Source organism: Galeopterus variegatus, unplaced genomic scaffold (assembly GCF_000696425.1).
Source record: "Galeopterus variegatus unplaced genomic scaffold, G_variegatus-3.0.2 Scaffold2084, whole genome shotgun sequence".
In the NCBI taxonomy this organism is placed as follows: Eukaryota; Metazoa; Chordata; class Mammalia; order Dermoptera; family Cynocephalidae; genus Galeopterus; species Galeopterus variegatus.
The window spans coordinates 263,713-287,875 of NW_007728195.1; the positions used below are offsets into that span (position 1 = coordinate 263,713).

The window sequence follows — 24,163 nt, forward strand, 5'->3', positions numbered from 1 at the left end:
GTGAACCAAGCTTTGCTGGAGGTGTACCAGTGTACTTTGTGGGATCCTCCAATATAGTAGAACCTTAAAATAATGACCAGAGTTGTTTGGAAATCTTCATGCTTGTCATCACCACTATAACAAATAACTTTTCCTCCATAAAATGTATTTACTGTGATAAGGAATAGTGAACAGCAAAACCAATTTAAGTTGGCAATGCTGGACAGTAGATGAGTAGATTAGCCAAAAGATTCCTTCCTATCCACCGTTCTCAATGAGTGCTTGATTTGCGTTTATATCTTAAAATATTGTTACCTTAAATATATAGGCCTTAGTGTTCATAAATATTTTCAATTAAAATATTAAATCTGCTAAAAACCATATATAATCTGCTTTACTTGAGGGGTTGAAGGAAGATTCATTCACAGGTATTTTTTAATTAAAGACCTTTCTAAACTATGGTCTGTCACAGTTTGAAAAGCAGTGAAGTAAATGTGGGGAAGTCCCAGCCAATGGTTCCCAGGCTGGGATTCAAGTGGTGACACACTGCCTTTGGAAGTTCCCCAAGGCCCAAGGTTTGTTTTTTTAGTTTTCATTTTTAACAACTCTAGTCAGGCAGTGGGCACCACACTAAGAGAGCTTCTGTTCCTAAGAGACTGGCTTCTACTAGCCAAACTCACAGTGATCACATGGATAGATCAGAAACTTTACTTATTAACTTGTAGTGAGAACTATAACTCTTAAGGTCCAAAACAATTATGTTGATATGACCAGTATAGAAAACCAGGATGCTAAATTATAATTGAAGTATTTCTTAATGAATCTGGATTATACCCTGTGATCTTGGTCCATCCGTCTTCTTTAGGGTGGTGCCTGACAGCAGGTCTGGAAATAATGTGCCAATGAGTCAATTGCTGCCTCCTTAAACAGTACTGTATAAATGCTCCCAATTATTTGTTTTTCATACTTCTTTTGTTAGGTGCTGTACGACAAGCCATCTTTAAACTCAAGTATGGTCTACTTCTGTCTTTGCTTATGATCACATCCTACACTTTTCTTCTTAAGTTTACACCCAGGTCACCTTGATTTGATTTCACATATTTCTAAAACTTTTGTCACACACGAACAGGCAAGTTTCTTTCATTATTTCAATTCTACAAGTGCCTAAATCTGATTTCCATTTTATTCTCCAAAATTTACCTTAACTCCAGTTTTTGGAGTTTCCTCGCAGTCATCCGTACTGCAGCACAATCTTTTTCACTTGCTGTCTATTTTGTCATAAGCTCTCTATTTATAGTACTGTTTTTGTTACAGACAACCAAGAAGATGAGGATGAAGGCTTGGGAGTTGATCTCTCTTTCATTGGCTCTCATGCTTTTGCCCGAATGGAAGGAGATATTGATAAGCAAAGAAAACTGATCCTTCAGGGACAATTATCAGAGGCAGCCTTGCAGAAGCAGCATCAAAGAAAGTAAGGTGTATTAGTCTGTTTTTGTGTTGCTATAACAGAATACTGGGTAATTCATAAAGAAAAAAGGCTTATTTGGCTCATGATTCTGGGACAGCTACATCTGGTATGGGCCTCAGGCTGCTTTGACTCATAGTGGAAAGTGGCAGGGCAGTCAGTAGAATATTGAAAAATGGCGAGAGAAAGCAAGAGAGAGAAGGAAGGGAGGTGCCAGGGTCCTTTAAACAACCAGCTCTCACAGGAACTAATAAAGCGGGAACTCACTCACTACCCTGCACAGGGAGGGCATTGATTTGTTCATTAGGGATCTGCCGCATGACCCAAACACCTCCCAACTCTACCACATTGGGGATCAGATTTCAACATGAGCTTTGAGGGGACAACATATCCAAACTATGTCATTCCACACCCAAAACTCACGTTCCTCTCCTGTGCAAAATACAATCATTTCATCCCAATAGTCCTAAAAGTCTTCTCTTGTTCCAGCACCAACTTAAACGTCCAAAACCCGAAGTCTCATCTGAGACCAAAGGCAAAAGTTCCAGCTGTGCACTGTGCACATGTAAAAATCAAAAACAAATTTATCTCCTTCCAAGATACAATGGTGGAACAGACATTGGGTACACATTTCCATTCCAAAAGAGAGGAATAGGCCAGAAGAAAGGAGGAACATGCCCCAAACAAGTACAAAACCCAGCAGGGCAAACATTAAATCTTAAAGCTCCAGAATAATCTCCTTTGACTCCAAGTCCTGAATCCTGTGCACAATGGGGGGCTTGGGCCCCCAAAGCATTGGGCATCCCCACCCTCTTGGCTTTTCCAAGTGGGCATTGAAAGTTGCCAATGGCTCTACAGTTCTGGAGTCTTGGTGGCAGCTCCACTACAGTGGCTGCACTAGACATTGCTTTGGTGGGGGCTCTCTGTGAGGACTCCAGCCCCACATTTCTTCCCTTCATTGCCCTAGTAGATGCCCTCTGCAATGGCTCCACCCCTTCAGCAGGTCTCTGCAGGAGCCCCCAGGTTTTTCCATACATCCTCCAATATCTGGGCAGAGACTGCCACTCCACCACTCTTGCGTTCTGCCAGCCTGCAGACTTAATGCCCCATGGATGCCACCAAGGTTTCTGGCTTGCATTCTCCAGAGTTGTGTCACGAGCCACACACATGGGGCCACCTAAGGCAAGGAAGCTACAGCCAGAGCAGCTAAGGTACAGGGAGGTGCATTCCTAGGCAGTGCAGGGCAGCCGCTCCCCTGGAATGGTTGTCCTAGGCCTCAGGGTCTATGATGGGAGGGGTGGCCCCCAAAGACTTCTGAATTGCCTTCAGGGCATTTCTTTCATTGTCTTGGCTATTAGCACCTGGCTGCCTCATAGCCATGCCAATGTCTTTAGCAACCAGTCCATCTGCTGTACCCTTGAATTTTTCTCCTGAAAATGCTCTCTCATTATCACATGGCCAGGCTGCAAATTTTCTAAATCTTTACGTTCTGCTTCCTTTTTAAATTATAAATTCTAGCTTTACCGCCATAACTGAGACTAGGCTATTATAAGTAGCCATGCAGCAGTCTGAATGCTTCACTGCTTAGAAATTTCTTCTGCCAAATATTCAGATTCATAACTATTAAGTTCCCCCTTCCACAAAGTCCTAGGATATGAACACAGTACAGCCAAGTTTCTTGCTATGGTGTAGCAAGGGTGATTTTTTTTGTCCAATTCCCAATAAGTTCTTCATTTCTTTCTGAGACCTCATCATCCGCATGATCTTTACTGTCCACTTTTCTATCAGCATTCTGGTCACAACCATTTAAACAATCTCTGAGGAGTTCCAAACTTTCCCTCATCTTTTTGTCTTCTTTTGAGTCCTCCAAACTCCTCCAACCTTTGCCCGTTACCCAGTTCCAAAGCCACTTCAACTTTTTTAGGTATCTGTATAGCAACACTTCACTCCTGGTACCAATTTTCTGTGTTAGTGCATTTTTTTGTTGCTCTAACAGAATACCTGAAACTGGGTGATTTATAAAGAAAAGAGGTTTATTTGGCTCATGACTCTTAAGACAGCTGCATGTGGTGGGGGCCTCAGGCTGCTTCTACTCTTAGCGCTCTAACAGAATACCTGAAACTGGGTGATTTATAAAGAAAAGAGGTTTATTTGGCTCATGATTCTTAAGACAGCTGCATGTGGTGGGGGCCTCAGGCTGCTTCTACTCTTAGCGGTAAACAGCAGGGCAGCCAGCTCGTGCAGGATCACATGGTGAGAGGCAGTGAGAGATGGAGGAGGTCCCAGGGTCCTTTAAATAACCTTCCTCATGGGAACTAATAGAGCTTACTAATAGAACTAACACTCACTACCCTCCACCCCCAGGGAAGGCATTAATCTTTTCATGAGGGATCTACCCCTATGACCCAAACACCTACCAACACTGCCACATTGGGGATCATATTTCAGCATGGGCTTTGAGGGAAGAACAGATCCAATCTATATCATAAGGCAAACCCCTTTGGACTGTTAGACACATAAGGACATCAGAAACAAGAAAGGGACCTTATATCTACTGAATGATCTGTGTGTGTGTGTATATATATATATACACATACATAATGTGTTCTAATTTATTCTTCATGACAATCCAGTGAGGAAGATATTGTCCCCATTTTGTAGATATAGAAACTCAAAGATAAGTAATTTATCAGTGGTCACACTTAATATGTGGTGAAGCTAGTATCCATATATATGTCTGATTTCAGAGTCCTGCTGTCTCTTGTGATTGTAGTGTCTCCTTATGAGGTTATATTCTGAAAGCAGAAATATGGAAAAGGGAAGGGAAAAGTTTTTACTTTACTATGTTTATAATTAAAGCATAACCTATAGTTTTATTAAATTTAAAAGTTTTATTTCTCCCCAACTTATCCCAAGGACATTATAAGGCATCTGACCCATTCTGTTTCTTCCAAGTGTTTTCTAAAGCAATTCAGAATAAATCCTTTTAAAAACATAGAAGCAGATTTTGTACGTTTTGTGTAAGCTTTTCTAAAGATTAACAGTCCTTGTAAAGCTAGGTGCTTATCAAAAAATCTTTAAAAACAAAAAATTATAAACTATAAAGGGCTCCTATCCATTACCTTATAGGGTTGGTTGAGGGATAACATCTCACAGAGTTGTTGTGAACATTAAATAAGATAATGTAATGAGCTCAGCACAGCACCTGGTACTCATCAAGTTCTTAAAATCAGTCACTGTTATTGTCTTCAGTACTGATCAGATGATGGTCTGTTTTGCCTTTGAGCTTTGGTGCTTTCCATTCCTTTTGACTAGAATACTCTCATCCTTCATCTCCTGTCCATTCTCCAGGTTTCAACTTAGAAGCAATCACCTCTGGAAACTTATCTCCCAAGTGTGGAATAGATGCCTCCTCCTGTATGCTTTTTTCACACCTCCCCCTTACCCAAAGCATAGCATAGCATAGCATTTATCACGCTGTATTGTTGTGTCTGGATATATTCATTCTCCATTTGTAAAGTGGGATTGGACTAGATGATCTCTAGAGTCCCTTACAGAATTAAAATTTTGCATCTCCTCAGTCTCAGGTCTTCATTCTGATTTTATTTTTAAAAACAAAAACAAGTTAGCCACTAGGGGGCACCAGTAAACAACTTTTCCTAAGGATACAGTCACAGTCAAATGATGTTTTCAGTGGTTTCTAAACATGGCCATGTGTAAGAATCATCTTGGAGACACTTTTCTTTAAATACAGCGCCTGGGTTCCCCCTCACATCACTGGGACCTTGGCATCTATATTCTCTTTAAAGCTTTTTCACGACGTGGTTTATGCAGTGTTAGATTTGGTTAACTCTTTTTGTGTAGAACAGTGGTTCTCAAACTTCTTACTCTCTTTGCTCTCTTAAAAATTGCTGAGGGCCCCAGAGAGTTTTGTTCACAGGAGTAATATCTATCAGTATGTATCATATGAGTAATTATTTATCAATTTTTAAAAAAAAATACATAATGTTTTTGTGAAAAATAACTATTTTTTTTTTAATTTAGTGAGAAGAATAGTGGTGTTTTATCTTTCTAAAAATCTTACAAATCTTTTCCTGTTTGGCTTAATAAAAGACAGCTGGATATTTATATCAGCATTCAAACTGTTGCAATAAGTTGTTCCGGGTAAAGTATATGAAGAAAATCCATCCTCACTCAGATATATACTTGAAAAGGGAAGAGTATTTTAAAAACTTTTCAAATAATTGGGGATATTCTTGGATACTACACCGGAATTTAATAAATGGTAGTTTAACTTAGTTGTAATGTGGAATCTCAAAGCATATCCATGAATCTTTGTATTCTGTTATGTTAAAATGTGTTATTCTGTCCTGTGCTTCGAATGGATTTTTGGGAAACTTATAGCATGACTTTATAACATGATGCATTGTTCTTTTGGAAAATACTAACTCATGGAATTATTCAGGTCTTTCAAATATTAACACATTTCATTACATAATAACAAAAAATATATTAGTATCACCGCCAGTCTCATCAGGAAAGTCTTTAATTATCAGGAACTATCACACTTCTGGTGATAATACAGATTTTCCAAAATTACATATATTTTTTTAAAGCTCAGGTATTATCTTTGGCAGCAAATGCTGTTGGCTATTTTTCTTGAAATGGCAGGGTCACTTTATTTATTATTGAGAAAACATCTGCCTATTAGTCATGATGAATAACCATAGTTTGTCTGGCAATCATTATTTTAAGTAAAAATGGTGCTCCATGAAAAAGGCAAAGAGTTCAGCTTACAGTTCAGTCACACAGTGCTTTTCGTCAAGACAGCCACGTACTTTGGTATGCAGAAGTGCTTTATGTGTTCTTCCCATACTGTCACACATTAATTTAAAAAGATGTGTTCTCAAGGGTTGATTTAATAAAATTAATAATTTTTACTTCTTCATCAAAGATATTCTTAAATGAAACTGGCTGGTTTTTTCCAAGTATTTGGCAGTTACTACAACTACAGTTTGGTGCCACTGCCTTGATTTATGCTAAGGCCATTACCAGTCATTTTTACCCATCCGTTGGCCTTTGCACCATCAGCGCAAATGTCAACACAGTGAAAAAGGCAGATAATGTCTTAGTGTTATTACAAAAATAGTTTTGAACTTGCAAATGCCCTGAAGGTGTCTCAGAACCTTTTCAGGAGTCTGCAGACCACACTTTAATACCCACTGATCTATGGTCTCTCACCAGTACTTTATCATTGGAAGGAATTTTGGTGGTCATCTGGTACAGTTTTCCAAAGGGAGTCCACAGTCTGTCAGCTTTAGAATCACCAGAGTTGCTTGTTAAAAATTTGTGGGCCCCACACCAAACTTCTTGAATCAGAATCTCAATAGGAAAGACTGGGAAATCTTTCTTCTAAAGTTTCTTAAATAGCTCTTTTGTGCCCTAAATCACTGGTCTACTATGACCTCTCTACATGGGATAAAGTGATCCTACAGAGTGGCTTGCCCGTGGTTACAGCAAACTAAGGGAAAACCTTCAAAGTAGCCACTGCAGCATATCTCCCTTCTCTACCACTATCTTCAACCCACTTACACAAACCAACTTCAGAGAAGTTTGGAAAGGACTAAAGATTTTTTTGTATTCACATGCAAAAACTGCATGGTTATCACCTTTCTCAAATCATTCAACCACTTTTCCTCTCTCTCTCTCTCTCTCTCTCTCTGCTCACACACACACACGCATGCACACACACACACACACCACATCATATCTTTTTTATTTCTCCATGAAATGGACCAATAATCTGGAACTTTTTAAGTTTGTCTTTAGGCTGGATGCTTGTCTGTCTTTTTTTTAAATGAGTTGATTCATTTTACTTAAGAACTACTAGTTCAAGCCAGTATTAAAATGAATATGTACAAGTCCACACTTTTTGGAAAGGAGTTCCCAGCAAAGGGGTAGGTTCTAGGAAGGAATATGAAGACAGCATGTTAAACGTCCTTGTATTGGTAGAGGACATTGATCTCAAAGGTCAAATTTGTTACATGTTTGACTTTTTCCATTCAGTTCAGGAAACATTGGGCACTTACTCTACGAAACATTCTAGGTGGAAGTACATGGAGATAAAGTAATCCATATCTTTTGGGAATTCATGAGTGAGCCACACATACTCCCTTCAGATGTTGGAGGTATTGACAGATGGTGAGGCAGAAGTTCTGAACAGCAAGCAGGTTGTTGTGCACATCCAGTCAGCACAGTTGCAGGCTTGGAGAAGAGTACAGGCTGTGGCTCCCAAAGCCAGAACTGGGAAATAAAGGCTGGGTACCTCTGCCATTCATTTCCCTTGAGTGATAAGCTATATCTGAATCAAAGATGCTCTGATTTCCCACTTATGTGCACAGTGTCTATGATGATTAAAGATGAAGTCTTATGAGAACTGTAATGTAGAATACTTCAGAGTGATGTTAAAAGAAAAACTTTAGACAAAATAAGTTTAACAGAGTTTATTTAAACAAAGAAAGAGTTATGAATCAGGGCTGGCTGGTTAACTTGTTTAGAGCGTGATGTTATAACACCAAGGTCGGTTCGGATCCCCCTACCAGCCAATAGCCAAAAAGCAAAACAAAATAAATCAATAGATTAATGAATCAGGCACCACTCAAAACCAGAAGAGATTCAGAGAGCTTTGCTCTAGTAGTGTGAGCAGCAGGCTTTTATAGGCTTAATGTGGCAGCAAAGTGAAGAACACTTGATTGACAGCTAGTTAGCTGTTTGTGATTGACTGAAACTTGGGTTTTTAGTTGGGTTTTTTTGTTGTTGTTTTGTCCAAAATTAATCAGTTACAAGGAATACCTCTAAGTTAAGTTTTAGTATGATTGTGTAAGGGTTCCTGGGACAGAAACAACCCCAAACTATTGGCCTCCTGCTCATTTTACTTTAATAGTGATAACAGCACTTCTCAAATGTGTGGTCCTGGGAACCTGATTCCCTCTCAGGGGACCTGTGAGATCAAACTATTTTCGTAAAATTACTAAGACTTATTTTCCCTTTTCATTTCATTATTTACAGTGTTTTATGGAGTTTTCTGGAGGCTATTTAACATGTGATACTGCAGCAGATTAAATGCAGAAGCAGATGTGAGAATACAGCAGAAATTAAAGGGATTTGCAATAATTAAGAGAGTATAACTCTTCTCCGTAAATACAGTTTTTTTTATTAAAGTTATGTTTACATGATAGGTTTTTTATTGTTTTTAAATTAATAAATACCTTTAAATTTCTGTTCTTATTTCTAATATGGTAAATATTGATAGATATAAATAACATAAAGAAAGGGTCTTTATGGTTCTCAATTTTTAAAAACATAAAAGGGTCCATAGACCCAAAAGTTTTAGAATTGATGACTAATTATTTACGAGTTTATGATACAACTGAACTGTAAGTCATCTGTTTGCATACTCAGCAATGTTTGAGATTGCAAATTGTAGTTTTTTTAATCTGTTTTTCTTCTTTCCAAATCAAGCTTTTATTTTCACATATTGAGTCCGGTTTCTGTTGATTATTTTAGTTAAATTGAACAAGTGTTAAAGTCTTTATCTTTGAGAGGTAAGTAGATTTTTAGTTAGTAATTTCTTTTTGAAAAACTTCAATTCTTCCATCAAAAACAAAAGGTCACGTGAATTGGCAATAGTTTTATTATATCATTTCTTTCATAGCACTGACTTCCCACATCAGTATCTCTTCTAATGATTCTTTTTAACATCTGAAAAAATTAGACATTTCTAATTCTTTTTGTTTTCCCCTTGGTAGCTGGCCGGTAAGGGGATCCAAACCCTTGACCTTGGTGTTACCAGCACCACACTCTCCCACGTGAGCTAACTGTCCAGCTGATGTGTCTAATTCTTGCATTAATATTTCCAGGTATTATGTCCACTTGTGACTGATTTAGCTGTATCATAATATAAGAGTTGGTTTACTTACAGAAATGAGGAGACAAACTAGATATTCTTTTTCAAAAATACAGTTTTTAAAAAACTCTTAAAATTATTTTACATTAAGAGTTTCCTTTCCTTTTCATTGGTGTTCCTTGGTTGGCTTAAGATCCAATTGCCTTTGTCTCATGTCATTTCTCACAGCAAAAACATCTCATTCATTATTAAATATTAAGCCCTTACTAATGTGCCAAGTATTGTGCTAGGTACTATTGGTAATAAAGTGACAAAAGAGATGGATATAGCCCCTGACTTCATGGAGCTTTGGGTCTTGCAGAGGAGAAAAATGTTAAAGTAAATGTATATGAATAATTGTTTAAATTACAGGTATAGGATATAGTAAGAGGATATAACAAGGGTCTGAACCAAGTCTCGTATAGGGCAGTTGCATGAGGTCTGGAAAAGCTTCTGTTAATTCTAAAGACAAAATTTTCCCTGGGCTATTGGTTTTACACAAATGGGTTAGTTATTGGTCTTTTAAGAGTAATTTAGTTTAAATTTTCTTCAACGTTCAACCTTCAGCTATGCAGGTTGATGGTAATTAATTAACTGGAAGAAATTAGATTATGTTAGCTTTGTGAGGACAGCGTTTAACCTTAGTTTATTACAACCCATTAAGAAACTAATCAGTATTTCTGCCTTTAGAACACCCTAGTGGCTATTTTTGCTCTTACTTTGACATTTTTTATTATTGTTTATCTATGATTATTATCTTTCACCTGATTGTCAAGTAATAGAAATTTGTTTATTTGGAATAAGCTATAGGAAAACCAGATACTATTTTGAGTTGATATTTTCCTTTTTTAGCTTGTTTTGATTTGGGGATTGGAACAAAAGATTACATGTCTTTATTGAAATAAAACACAGAAAGTACAGTAGAAAATGAGGTGCAATTTACAAGAGATGTAATGGAAAATGTAAAATATTCTTTGGATAATGAAGTTTAGAGGAAAACGTACCTCTATTGATTGAGGATGTAAAAGTAACATCTTTTGCATTTTCTCCCTCTTCCCAACTACTGATTCAAAATGAGAAAAAAATGACTGATCAAACTTATACAATAGATAGTGGGAATGGAGGGACTTAATTAGAATAAAGAAGAAACCTGATGAAGATTGCAGTCATGAATTGTTGCATTAAGATTCACCTCAAGGTCTTTAGAGACCAGAGCAGCACCAGTGTCTCAGCAGTTATTCTAACCTTAAATCATTAACCCTTTGAGCATCTGACATAAGCTATAAACCTTCTGCTCATAAACATGTTTTTGTTTTACAACCCAAATCTATCATTGGATCTCAAGTTGTTAATCACTAATCAAGGTTAAAAACATTTTAAAGTTTATACTATTTCATGTTTGTACAATGGACTGACTGTATTAGTCCATTTCTGTTGCTTATAACAAAATACTTGGAACTGGGTAATTTGTAAGAAAATGAAATTCATTGCTTACAGTTTTGGGGGAAGTCCAAAGTCCAGGAAACATATCTGGTGAGGGTCTTCTTTGGTGGTGGCTTTACAGCAATGCAGGGGTCTCACATGGCAGAAAATGGCAGAGCATAGAGAGAGGGACTCACATGCTCTCCTTTTAAAGCCCTCAGAACCATGCCCATGAACTAGGGCATGGTCCTTACAATCTAATCACCTCTTCAAGGCCCCACCTTTCAATTATCATAATAGGATTTCCTACCCTCATCAGTTACACTGGGGATTAAGCTTCAGTGAGGTTGGTGGGGGCATCCAACCTACAGCATGAACTAAAATCAATTTTAGATGGATTAAGAACTTAAATTTTTTTTAAGAAAATCAAAACTCATGGAAGAAGTTATAAGTTAGTATATTTCATACCTTAGAAAAAGGGAAGATTTCTTAAACAAGACATAAAAAACACTGACTATAGGGGCCGGCCCGGTGGCGCACTGGATAAGTGCACCGCTTGGGAAGCGCAGCGGCACTCCCGCCCGAGGGTTCGGATCCCACATACAGACCGGTTCCCGCTCACTGGCTGAGCGAGGCGTGGGAGCAACACCGAGGTTTGCAATCCCGTTGCCGGTCCCCGGTCTGGTACGGGGGCAACACTGAGGGTTGCAATCCGTTGCCGGACACGGAAAAAGACAAAAGACAAAAAAAAAAAAAAACACTGACTATAAAAGAAAAAATACTTTTGACTATATTAAAATTAAGAACTTTAGAAAGTGGAGCAAAGACGCTTATGGAAAGTGAAAAGCAAGTTACAGAATAGGAGCAGATGTTCACAATACACAACTGACAAATGATTAGTATCAAGAATATGTAAAGAACTACAAATCAGTGAGAAAAAGAACAAGCAACCCAATGGAATAATGGATAAGCCATATGAACAGGTATCTCACAGAAAAAGAAAACATGTCCAGTAAACATAAACAGGATCTCAACCTCATTAGTGATGAGAGAAACGAGATACCATTTCAAACCTAACCGATTGGCAAAAGTTAAAACATATGATAATCCCAAGTGTTGAAGAGGACATGGACTCAAGGATCTCATTCACTGCTTATAGAAGTGTAAATTGATGAAGTGCTTTGGAAAAAAAGATTTGGACTTATCTCCTAAAATTGAACATATTCTGTAACCTAGCACTTTCACTCCTAGGTGTTTACTCAAGAGAAATCATGTACATATGTACCAGGAGATATGTAAAACCAGTAGATTATAGCACTGTTCACAATAGCAAAAACCTGGGAACAGCCCAAGTGCTCATCAGTGGGAGAGTGGAAAAATAAAACTATGGTTTTCATATAGTATGAATACACTATGCTAATATAATAGTCGAAATAAATGAACAACATTGAAACCCAATGATATGGATGAATCTTAGCAGGATAATAAGTCAAAAAAGGAAGACCCAAAAGATTACATATAGCATGATAAGCTTTTTTTATTAGTTAAAAACAACCAAAAAATAACTTCTTACATCGAATACATATAGGTGAACTAAAATGATATGGAAAAGAAAGCAAGGAAATGATGAACCTGGGATTCCAGGTGATGATGGGGAAGCAGGGGATTAGAATTGGAGGAGAGTAGGTTATAGTGAAGGTGCTAATTTTCATTTGGGGTAGTAGGTTTGGGGGTGCATATTACTTCATTAAAAATAACATTATTCAACCAGTGTTTTAAAGTGGACTGTGTATGTACCAGTGATGAGAGAATTTTGAACCAAGGATGATTAATTCTAGATTGTGCACCTGAGTTCTAGTTTAAAAAAATTTATTTTTCAGAGTTCATTGAATACATGGTCATTGAGTTTTAAGAACTACCCTAGGGATTGACTGGAAATATGGAAACAAGTAAGACATATTTCCTATCTGTGGTCTAATTGAATGAAAGCAGACATTGCAATAAATGGGAAAAGCCTTATACTGACCATGGTAGAAGTCTTTGGGGTACAAAGAAGGGAGCAGTTTCTACAACATATCTGGGACTTGCCTGTACTCCATTTCCCCCACCCCCACCAGTCTCTTTCTCAACATACATACTTGATTGGTGGAGGATTCAGGCTTCTTTCTATTGGGTTGCATGTCTCATTCTGTCATATTACAAAGTTATTGTCTTTATAATATTATCTGTCTCATATATTCAACTTTAAACTCTTTGAAGCCAAGAGTTGTTTGTTTTTTTTTAATTCATCTCAAGCCCCCAAAATACCTGGCATAATACTTATGCTTATTATTTCATTCAGCAAAGATTTGAGTTCCTACTGTGATCTGTGATGCAAGCATTGCATTACAAATGCAATCACTCTTTGAAAAATTAGCTGATAGATACATGAACAGACTATAGAAATTAATAGGGATTTACTGAATTTCTGTTATATGCTTTGTGCTAGGACCTGTGGTACTCATAGACATTTAAGATAATATTTTTCTCTTTAATCTTACTGTGAAGATGACTTAATCATAAAGGAATTAGAAAACAATAGAATTGTAAGAGGAAAAAAGAACAAAAACTCTACACTTTTACTTTACCCCTCCCACTTTTAACCTTCATAGTGAAAATATAAAACATTACCTTAAGTGAAATAAGCCAGGCACAGAAAAACAAATACTGCATGATCTCACTTATATTTGGAATCTAAAAAAGGTGAACCTATAGAAGCAGAGAGTGGATTGGTTGGTTACCAGGGGCTGGGAGTGGGAGGAGGCAGGATTGGGGAGATGTTGGTCAAAGGATACAAAATTTCAGTTAGACAAGAGGAGTAGTTCAAAAGGTCTATTGTACAACATGGTGGCTATAGTTAATAACAGTGTGTTGTATACTTGAAAATTGCTAAAAGGGTAGATATTAAGTGTTCTCATTACAAAAAAAGTTAAATATGTGAGATAATGAATGTGTTAATTAGCTTAGTTTAGCCATTCCACAACATATACACATATCAAAACATCTTGTTGGACACCAGAAATATATATAATTTTTATTTATTAAAGAAAAAAAATTTTTAAAGAAAAAAATAGAATTGTGGATTTAGCGGGAATAACTTGGGAAATGACTGTGTAAAAAATATGGAATAGTGTACATGAATTAGGGAGAACTACAATAAACTTAGATCTTATCTTGACTTTCAGATTATATTTTAAACCAAAATTAAAAGCTGTTATCTTTGACTTTTCAGTTTGCATAGTTTGGCAAGTTACCAAATTTAAGAAGGCGATTTATAGAACTAATACAGTACCAAGTGTGTTTTTCACAAGTAATAACGATTTCTGTGAAACTAGCAGGCATATCACTTGTTGGTTACAATCTGTATGTAACAGACTTGCCATTAAATAGCTTTAGTTGTGTGATTGTACTTTATAGCTGAGCGATGTCCTACATAAACACCATTTTGCAGATGAGGAAACTAGGTCCATACAGGTAGATCAACTTCAGTAAGCTTGCACTGAAAGTAGTAAGATTAGAACCCAAGTCTCCCTTCTCCTAGTCTAGCTTTTGTTGTTGATGTTGTTGTTGCTGGTTGTTGCCATATGTGTCCTAGACACTTCAAAGTTGCTTTTCATACATTTTGGTACCTCAAAAGCTTTTTCAAAGTCAAGTATAAGTGACACTTCAAATTTTGAAAAAGCAGTATGGTATAGTAGTAGAAAAAGTACTGACCTTTCCAGAAGTCTGGAAACCTGAGTGTATTTTCAGTTTCAGTGTTACCATTAATTGGCTAGTAATGCTAAGATGAACTTGACCATTCATCTTTTGAGGTCATCTCCCCCTCTAGGAGATCTTTAATGACTCTTCCAGCTTTAACATCCTCTTAGCCAAAGCCAAACTGCAGTTCATATGATCTGGTATATGGGGTATCATTACAACTAGTTTGATTAACCAATCATTAAATATGCCTGGACTTCCCAGATAAAATTACCTAGCTCCTCAGTAGTTTCACATAACATATAGAGTACTTATCTGTTTTTCCCCTGAAAAGTGAACTCCTTGAGGGCAGCAACCATGTCTATTCACTATAATATTCTCAATACCTATCATAGAGTAAGCACTCAATAACTCTTTGTTGAATGAGTGAACATCTGTTTTGGAGATCTGCCATTACTTCAGGGTTTCTCTATTTGCATTTTTTTTTTTTTTTAGTATAGGAAAATAATAGTATTTTAAAACAATGTTAGTTTGAGTACTTGATATCTTAGCCATTTATCTGTATAGTTTTTTTTTATCATAAGGATTTTTTTAAATCAAGTAGTTCCTTTCTCAATAATTAATTTGTTTTTATTTTATCAATAACATGGTAGAGATTCAGCACAGTATAATAGCTTCTTTAATTCCTTCTTTCTTATAATGAAAAATCAATTATTTCGGGTCAGGGAGGAATACAAAAATTGGTCCCATTTGTAAATTTAATTTTCAGTGGTTTATTATAATGATTATATCCTTTATTTCTCTAGCTATAATCGCTGGTTATGTCAAGCAAGATCTGAGGATCTGTCTGATATTGCTTCTCTAAAAGCCTTATACCAAACAGGTGAGCTTAAGGATGTGGTAACTTATTCTTTTGCTTATCAAGGACACTACTCAGCATGCTATTTGAGACTTCATTCTTCTCTGATTTCATCCATTCTAATAAGAATAAAAAGCTTTTATACTAATGCAAATAGTTTCTGCCAATATCAAGATCTTAAAAATAACACCTCAACCTATAAAATCTTCAACTTATAGTTCTACATTGGCCAACTTCATTTCTTCCCACTGTCCTTTTTCTTTTAAAATTGTTTTTCTGCTTATAAAGTACCATAAACTTGCTGTTACAGAATTCAAACGTTTCATAAATATTTAATGGAAACTGTACAAGTTCCCAGATTCCTACTCTTTCTGCATTATATTTTTTTTTCAAACAGTATTTTTCAGTAATTTTCATCAGTTTTCAGATTCGAGTCGTATTATTAAAAGTCATACTGAGCTTAAACAAAAAGCTATTTATAAAAAGATCTTTGGCTGTCCCCAATTTAAAATCTTTAAGAGATCTTATCTTAAAAGTCAGGGCAGTGATCAAAAATTTCATGAAGCTTAAAAAAAAAAAAGTTGATGTTTTCTATACAGTAAATGAAATCAGAAGATGAAATTTTAGAGATCTTATCTTAAAAGTCAGGGCAGTGATCAAAAATTTCATGAAGCTTAAAAAAAAAAAGTTGATGTTTTCTATACAGTAAATGAAATCAGAAGATGAAATTTTAAAAACATGCTTCCCGGTTTTCAGTCTTTTAAATTTGTGTAGAATATTTTTATAAAGTCAGAGCCCAGGACAAATAATACTCTTGGAATAAAGTTTCTGGGTGTTGATTACATTTCCTGTTTGTAGGTGTTGATAACTGTGGTCGCACAGTGATGGTGGTAGTTGGAAGAAACATTCCTGTAACATTAATAGATATGGACAAGGTAAGCCATTAAAAGGCTCTGTTTTACAAATAATGTTGATTTAAATAATAAGTAGGGTATGAATTTGGAATCAGGGCTTACAATATGAGATGAGGCTGAATTGTATATTACTGGCAGAGTAGCAGACCTAGTTCCATGAGTCAGCGTTTATCATTTCTGTTAATATGGGGGTTTGGTTTTTCTCTGTAGAAGAAACAAAAATACTGCTATGTTATAATATGATCAAAAACATAGCTGCTTTGTGTTGGGTATGATGTAACTGGCAAGTCAAGTGTTTGGTTGGAATCACTCTGTATTATAACTGTAGAATCAAATTCTGACTTTTTGAAAAAAGAAAAATTAATGCTTGAGTATCTATCAGAAGAGAAGAAACAAAGTTGTAGTTTGCCCAAGAGAGCAAAATTTCATGATCCCTTCATTTGGAAGCTAAGAACAGAGATAGATGATTCCTAAAAGAAAAAGTTTTAACGGTAAGTAAAAATAAGAAAATGTTCAACCTGATTAGTAGTCAAAAAAAGTAAAATGAGATCTCTTTTTTCATCTTCAAAATTAGCCAGAACTTTTAAGTAATAATCATTGTCATCAAAGATGAATTGAATTTATAAAGGAGATCATGCCCATTGACCAGTAATTTTATTCTTGAGAATTTATACAAAGGAAATAATCCAAAGTATGAAAGTAGCTATACTCCCTGAAACTGCTCAAGTGTAATACTCATGCAAGGGACAATTGAATCCACAAGATAAATATATAGATCTTCATAAAACATTAGTTTTGTTAAAAAAAAAAAAAACTGGCTGCGAGAGGAGAATAATTTTAATCAATAATTATTAACCATAATAAAAATTTATGCACTTAATGCCAAATTAAACACAATTTTGAGAAAACACACGATTGTGCAAAAGCTGGTAATTGCTTCTGGCTAAGCCCTCAAACTCTTGGTCACTGGTATTAGGGTAAAAAAATTGTGAAAGTACTCAACCTGGCATGTTACCCACGGGATCATTTGTAGCAAAAAGTTATAACTTAAATTTCTACAGATAATTATGGTACATCCACAAATGAAATGTTCTGTGGTCCTTAAAAATTATAGTTATAGAGGTGAGTAATATAGAGAAGTGTTTATTAATATAATATCAGTAGGAGGAAAAGTAATACATTAAATTCTATCTATATTGACCTTAATTGTGTTTTGTTTTGTTTAAAGCACAAAAGTAAAAACTGGAAGTAAATATCCCAAAATTACTTTGATGGTTTAGGGGAGAATTTGTCTTCCACATTTTTCTGTCGTGTGGCTACCCCTATTTATAATGAAAAAATGTTAAATTAAAGATGAGGAATTTGAAGCTGAAAAGGGGTATCCTAATTGCCCTGCGATGGGGGTGGAAAGTGGACACAGAGGACAAAGAAGCAATCTCGTAAGAGGAGAAATAAGAATAATAAAAACACACACACACATACACATGCTCACTCACACACACATACACAAACTGCAGTCCCACAGAGTAAAAATTCAACTGGTGAAAATTATATCATTAAGTTTCTATTTGTGATCATTTGTTTTGTGTTCTTAATAATCAGTATGACATTCATTCTCATCATCAATAATGTCATTGATACCAATAAAAACATAAATCCCTGCGTTTGATTTTGGTGTGTGCTTGCGTGGTGTTCTGGACATTCAAGATGTTTCATTTCACGTAAAATAATGAGATATATTGTAAGGTCCAAACTAGGTAACAACTGGAAAGATACTGTGTTTTCTTAACGCCCTCCTCTGTCTGCTCTGGTAGCAATTGGATCCTAATCCATGTTAATTCATTCATGCTAATGCCAAGGACTCTTGAGAAGGAATTGGAAAACAGCTTGTTTTACAGTAATTCCTCAGTAGTTGCCTCTTGGCTTCCTCTTTGTAATTGTTTACAGTTAAACCACTGAGTCATACTGGCCCTGTCCATATTGTATCTCTGTTTTGTTTTTAGTGTTTTTCTTAAATTTCATTCTTCTTTTAATGCAATAGTTACCTAACTGATCTGGGTCACATTAAATTTGAATCTTTCAGAGCTCTAGAAATGCCATCTACTGACTAAACCTGCTCTCAATTTCCTCATTGAGGTCAGCATTAAAGATCTAAGAAAATTAGCCCTCGAAGTGAGCCATGTAAGATACCACTCATCATATCCTTTTATAGTAAGTCTCGGTTACATGAGAGCCATGAGTCTGTGCCAAAGTAAAGACTACAAAGACTCTGAATTCAGGAAGAAACTTCAAGAATGATTAAAAGTCTAGAAATTCTGCTTCTAATGATCTTGATATCATTATCCTAGAGAGAGGAAACCTGGTAGTTGACCCAAGAACTCTTTCCAGTATGTTATTTCAGAGGATAGAGACTGATTGTTTTCCTCTACCAGTTAAAACAAGACAGTAAAGGATTGCACTGTAGCATTTATGAGAATTATTAAACACTGGGATGACTCACGTTCCTTAAGCTCTTTTTAAAGAAAATTGATACTAATCAGTCTGAGAGGTCCATCTGCAAATGACTGGGACAAATTAGATTATATCTTCTGGGTTTTTCCTCTCTCTTGGCCTCTGTAAAATAGACAACTGTGTAAATTGATCTTTACCTTTACTCCTCTTTTTTCTTTTAGGCTCTCTTATATTTTATCCATGTAATGGATCACATTGCTGTGAAGGAATATGTATTAGTATATTTTCACACACTGACCAGCGAATACAATCACCTGGATTCTGACTTCCTGAAGAAACTCTACGATGTTGTTGATGTCAAGTTAGTTATTTTTGCAAATTATGAGGGGGGAGATAGCTTCTTTCTTTCCTAATGTTAAGCAATAGCATACATTACTGTGTATTCTGTGAAAGAATATTTCATCTAACAAAGATTCTTTTTATATATAGATTAGATATTTTAATCATAGGAGGCTCTCCTTAACTCAAACTTATTTTACATTGAAGTAAATTTGTATGCAAACTTTCTCCCACTCTTAAACACTTAGGAGAAGGTTTGAGGCCATTACCAATATTTGTATATGAAATAACAAATACTACCTTCTATTTTATACGGCATGTTACAATTATCAAAATACATTTATAGCCTGGCTGATTAGTTTAGTTGTTTAGAGTGCAGCCTTATAACACCAATTTCGTGGGTTCAGATCCTCATACCGACCAGCCACACACACACAAAAAAAACAAAAAATACATTTATAAACATTATGTAATTTGATCCAGTGACCAAGGAGTTTGTTAGGAAAACCTGGCTGATTAGTTTAGTTGTTTAGAGTGCAGCCTTATAACACCAATTTCGTGGGTTCAGAGCCTCATACCGACCAGCCACACACACAAAAAAAAAACAAAAAATACATTTATAAACATTATGTAATTTGATCCAGTGACCGAGGAGTTTGTTAGGAAAGATCTTAGCTACATTTGAAAGATAGGAGAATATAGACATTCTGAAAGGTGAAGTATGTTGCCCAGAATCTCACAGCAGTAAATGCAGAATTTGGAATTGAACTCAGGCTATTGACTAGGAGCTAAAAAATTATTTTCATTAAACAATATTTCCCTTGAGGTACATATGGAAATTTTAACCTAAAAATATCACACCCACTGCAACAAAGACCAAATGTAATGCTTTAAGTTTTTTATCATTAATGTATTTCCTAAATATACATTCCTGGTAGTTGTTTTGTTATTTGTAGCGTTACAATGTCTTTATGGATTGCACTGAAAAACCCATTTTATAATTAGGGTACAAAGAAAACAAATTATCATAAATTTCCAAACCATCTTATTCCTCCCATTAAACCTCATCTTAATTAGGAATATTAAAGGTTTCATTATGCAATAGAAACCTTTATAGCTTGCTCTGAGTGTGGGTTGTATATGTTTAAGAAAGCTTCACTCCACTGTTATTCTGCTTCTACTGCTAACCAGCTTTTTAACTTGTAACAGGCCTCAACTGTGAAATGAAGAGTTTGTACTATTTTTCTGAAGTTCTTTCCAAAGAACCTCATGGGACCCAATGGTGATTATTTAACTGCTGAAAAAAATCTCCGGCACACCTAGAAAGGCTAGATAGAATAATGGATAAGAATATGGTTCTGGAGCCATAATGCCTGGGTTCAATTTCTGGCTGAACCACTTGATGGCTGGATGACTTCGGGAGGGTTAAAATAGAGGCAATAATAGTACTCAGCTCATGCAGGTGTTATGAGAATTAAGTAGAAGGCCCTCATACAATTTCCGAGACATAGTAAACTCTGTTGTAATATGACCATTGAAACTTAGTTTCTTATTTTTTCTATAATTTTTAGTGGTTTTACTGTTGTTTAATTTATACACCTGATCCCAGAGATTCTAGCACCATGTAAAGAAATGATACACAATAAATTTGTTTGTCAAATATGAATTTACCTAACTTTGTCCTGCCTTTAGGTGACTCTCACAGCTGACAGAAATTCTTAATATCTCCTGTAAAACAGGTATTTTAAATAATGAAACATTCTCTGAATTGGTTTTGACATTTCACCTAAAATTCAATACATAAACTAGCACTGCTTTTAAAACCATTTGTTTCCTCTGTGAATATGTTTATATACTAAAGCAAAGAGTTAATTATCTATAAGGGTGATTGGTTTTAGGCATGACATATTGACCCTTTTTGTGTGTTTTTTTGAATCAGGTACAAGAGGAATTTGAAGGCTGTTTATTTTGTTCATCCAACATTTCGTTCAAAGGTACAATATTTTTCTTTTGGCTAAATTTTGAATTTAAATGCCTTGCATATACACAATATTAAGATATATTTTGACATCTTAATTGTTGCTGTCACCATTGTGACTGTTTATTTCTTCATTTGCCTATCTTTTTTAAGTGATCCTGTGTTGTGGTCCTAATGTTTTGGTTATATATATATGCTCCAGTATCTTTGTGGGCAACCCTTATAAGACATTAGCCTCTTAGTCCTTGCCCCTTCGTGCTCTTTGTTCATCTGGGCCTTGCTTGCGCTATTGGTACAGAATATACTTTCCTTCTCTGCCTTACAATATACCTGTGAAGTAGATAGTAGTAGTATTCCCATTTTCAGGTAATTGATGCTTAGAGGGACTAAGGAACTTTCCCAAGGTATCCAACAGTAAGTAGCAAAGGCTGGATTTGAATCTAGGCATTTTAATCCCAGAGCCTACACTCGTAACTTCAGAGTTTATTGCTATTTCCTCAGGAATATCTCTTCAGCAGTTAGCAACTTTCTCCTCTCCCACTTTGCTGGATCTAAATCATCAACTTCTAAACATGCTGAGACACCTGCTCCTCTCTTCTCCCCTTAACAACCAAAATTTCTTTAGTGTGATGTATGTTCTATGCTCACTATCTCCATTTCTCATACACTTGAAATTACTCCAGTCTGGTTCTAATCCTGATATGCAAACTGAAGCTGTTCACATCAAAATCACCAGTAATCTTTGTTACTAAATCCAGTAGACACTTCAGTCTTTATGTTACCTGCTTTCCTTATAGGCTTAAACACAGTTGATCACTTCTTCCTTGAATTACTTTGTCTAGGCTTCTTTCAAACTTATCTTGCTTGCTTTCGCTCCTACTTCTAGCTGCTCCTTCTCAGTATCCTTTGTGGACCCCTCTTTCTCTGCTTCTCCTTTGAATGTTAGTGTTCCCAAGTGCTTTGATCTCATCTTTTATTCTGTACCTTTTCTCATTCCCATGTCTTCAACAAGTCTCCAAAATATGAAGGGTCTTCAGAAAATTCTATTTTTCCACAAAATTTTTGAAGTATCCTCATATATGCAGTCTCCAAATATATATCTTGGGAGGGAGTAAATCCTAGTGTTTAGAAGTATGGTTTTGAGATTCAGGTAACCTGTGTTCTAATCCCAGCACTACCAGTTACCAATTTATCTTCAAGGCAAGTAATGTCATCTCTCTGTGCTTTAATTTCATCGTCTATAAAATGGGAATAATAATAGCACCTACCTCGTAGGGTTATTAGAACCTGACATGGAATAAGCACTCGATAAATGATAGCTATCATCATCATGATTCCTAGGCTTTAGACCTGTATACTGAACTGCTGATGAAGTGTCTTCCACTGCCAGCAACTTCACCACTAGGTATTTACCCACATGAAATGAAAACATATCCCCACAAAATAAGAATGTTCATAGCAGCTTCATTTATAATAACCAAAGACTGGAAACAGCTCAGGTGTTTGTCAGTAGGATTATGAACAATTAAACTCTAGTATATCCTTGCAATGGAACATTGACTTAGCAATAAAAAGGAATATACTACTGATAACACAAAATAGCACAGATGAATCTTAAAAACATTATGCTGAGTGAAAAAGGCCTGACATAATAGAGTCATAGTGTATTGACTCTATTTATATGAGGCTCTAGCGCAGGCAAAACTAATCCATGGAAGAACAAAAATCGAAAATGTTTTTGGGGAGTAGAACATGAAGGGAGGGGTATGAGGGAGCTTTCTGGGGTAATGAAAATGTTTTATACCTTAATGGGAGTTTTGTTTATACAGGTATGTGAATTTGTCTAAACAGCAAATGTATACTTAAAATCTGTGCATTTCATTGAATATAAATCTTATAGCATAGAAATTAATAAATATTGAACTTTAGTTAAAGATATGAATGCTGTATTTGGGAAAAGTTTACTAATGTCTGCAATCTGCTTTGAATTGCTGCAGAAAAGTAAGATGAATTGATAGATGGATAGAGGACAAGATAGATATATGATAAAGAAAATATAAGGAAAATGTTGATAGTTGAGTGGTGGCTAGACCAGTGTTCTTTCAACTTTAGTGTATGTTTGAACATTTTCATAGTAAAATGTTTTTTTAAAACTGGGGAAAAATTAATTTTTTGTCTCTGTCACAAATTCAAACTTATCAGAAGAGTGTTCCTTTATAGCAGGTTTACAAAAATATGTGGCCACTGTTTGCTAAAATCTAATTTTAACCCCTCCTTGCCCCACACTTCAAAAGTCAATAAATAGCTATCCTTCCTGTGACAAGAGATAGACATTAGCAGAAAGTTCAGGGTCTGAGCCACTGGAACTGCTTCAGATAAGAGTCAGTGCAAATGTGGGTTGGGGCAGAGGCCGAAGACCAGATGTACAAAGTAAAAGACATTATGTTACCTCTTCATAATTTGGAGGAATAGGGAAAATGATAGAAGATTGAGAGAATAAAACCCATGTGTAATAAAATCCACAATTATTTTATACTAAATCAAAACTCTAAATGGAGTGTTTGTAATTATAATGAGATGAAATCAAGGGATAATAAAACAGTCAAATCACACTGTTATGATTTCCATACCCCTCAGATCTTTTCCAGGCCACTCCACCCAAAGTAATGAAAAATTGACTGCTTGCATAAATCACTACTCATTTTCTTCTTTGAAGTTTACTAATAGAATGCAAAGTAATAGAATTTAAACCCACCGTTGATTCAGGCTCTAGCAGATTACTTGTGTGTACATGTGTGAACAGTCTTTTTCTAGTTTATATTGTTTGGTGATCCTATGTTCTTGGCTTTGCATTTGTGAATAATTGGGTGAAGAAGTATGTAGCATTCAGAAAATGTCAACAGTCCTCTTTCAAATTTTTTATTTTCTTCAGTTTTTTAGTATAGTAGATAGTAGACACTAAGAAATGCAGGTTTACCTAAATTAATGTATATTTTTTGTCTTTTTTTTTTTTTTTTTCGTGACCGGTAACGGGATCGCAACCCTCAGTGTCGTGCCCGTACCGCGACTTGCA

General features: G+C 35.8%; 1 protein-coding gene across 1 annotated transcript in view; it reads left to right on the plus strand.

Annotated features, from left to right (window-relative positions):
• The window catches only part of GDAP2 (ganglioside induced differentiation associated protein 2), a 68,394-nt gene that overhangs the window by 33,830 nt on the left and 10,401 nt on the right, over positions 1–24,163 (plus strand). Inside the window, exons 6-10 of the mRNA XM_008580418.1 lie at positions 1,294–1,450; positions 15,356–15,432; positions 16,267–16,343; positions 18,995–19,134; positions 21,052–21,106. Of these exons, the coding sequence (XP_008578640.1) occupies positions 1,294–1,450; positions 15,356–15,432; positions 16,267–16,343; positions 18,995–19,134; positions 21,052–21,106 (506 nt within the window). The remainder of the gene's footprint in view (positions 1–1,293; positions 1,451–15,355; positions 15,433–16,266; positions 16,344–18,994; positions 19,135–21,051; positions 21,107–24,163) is intronic.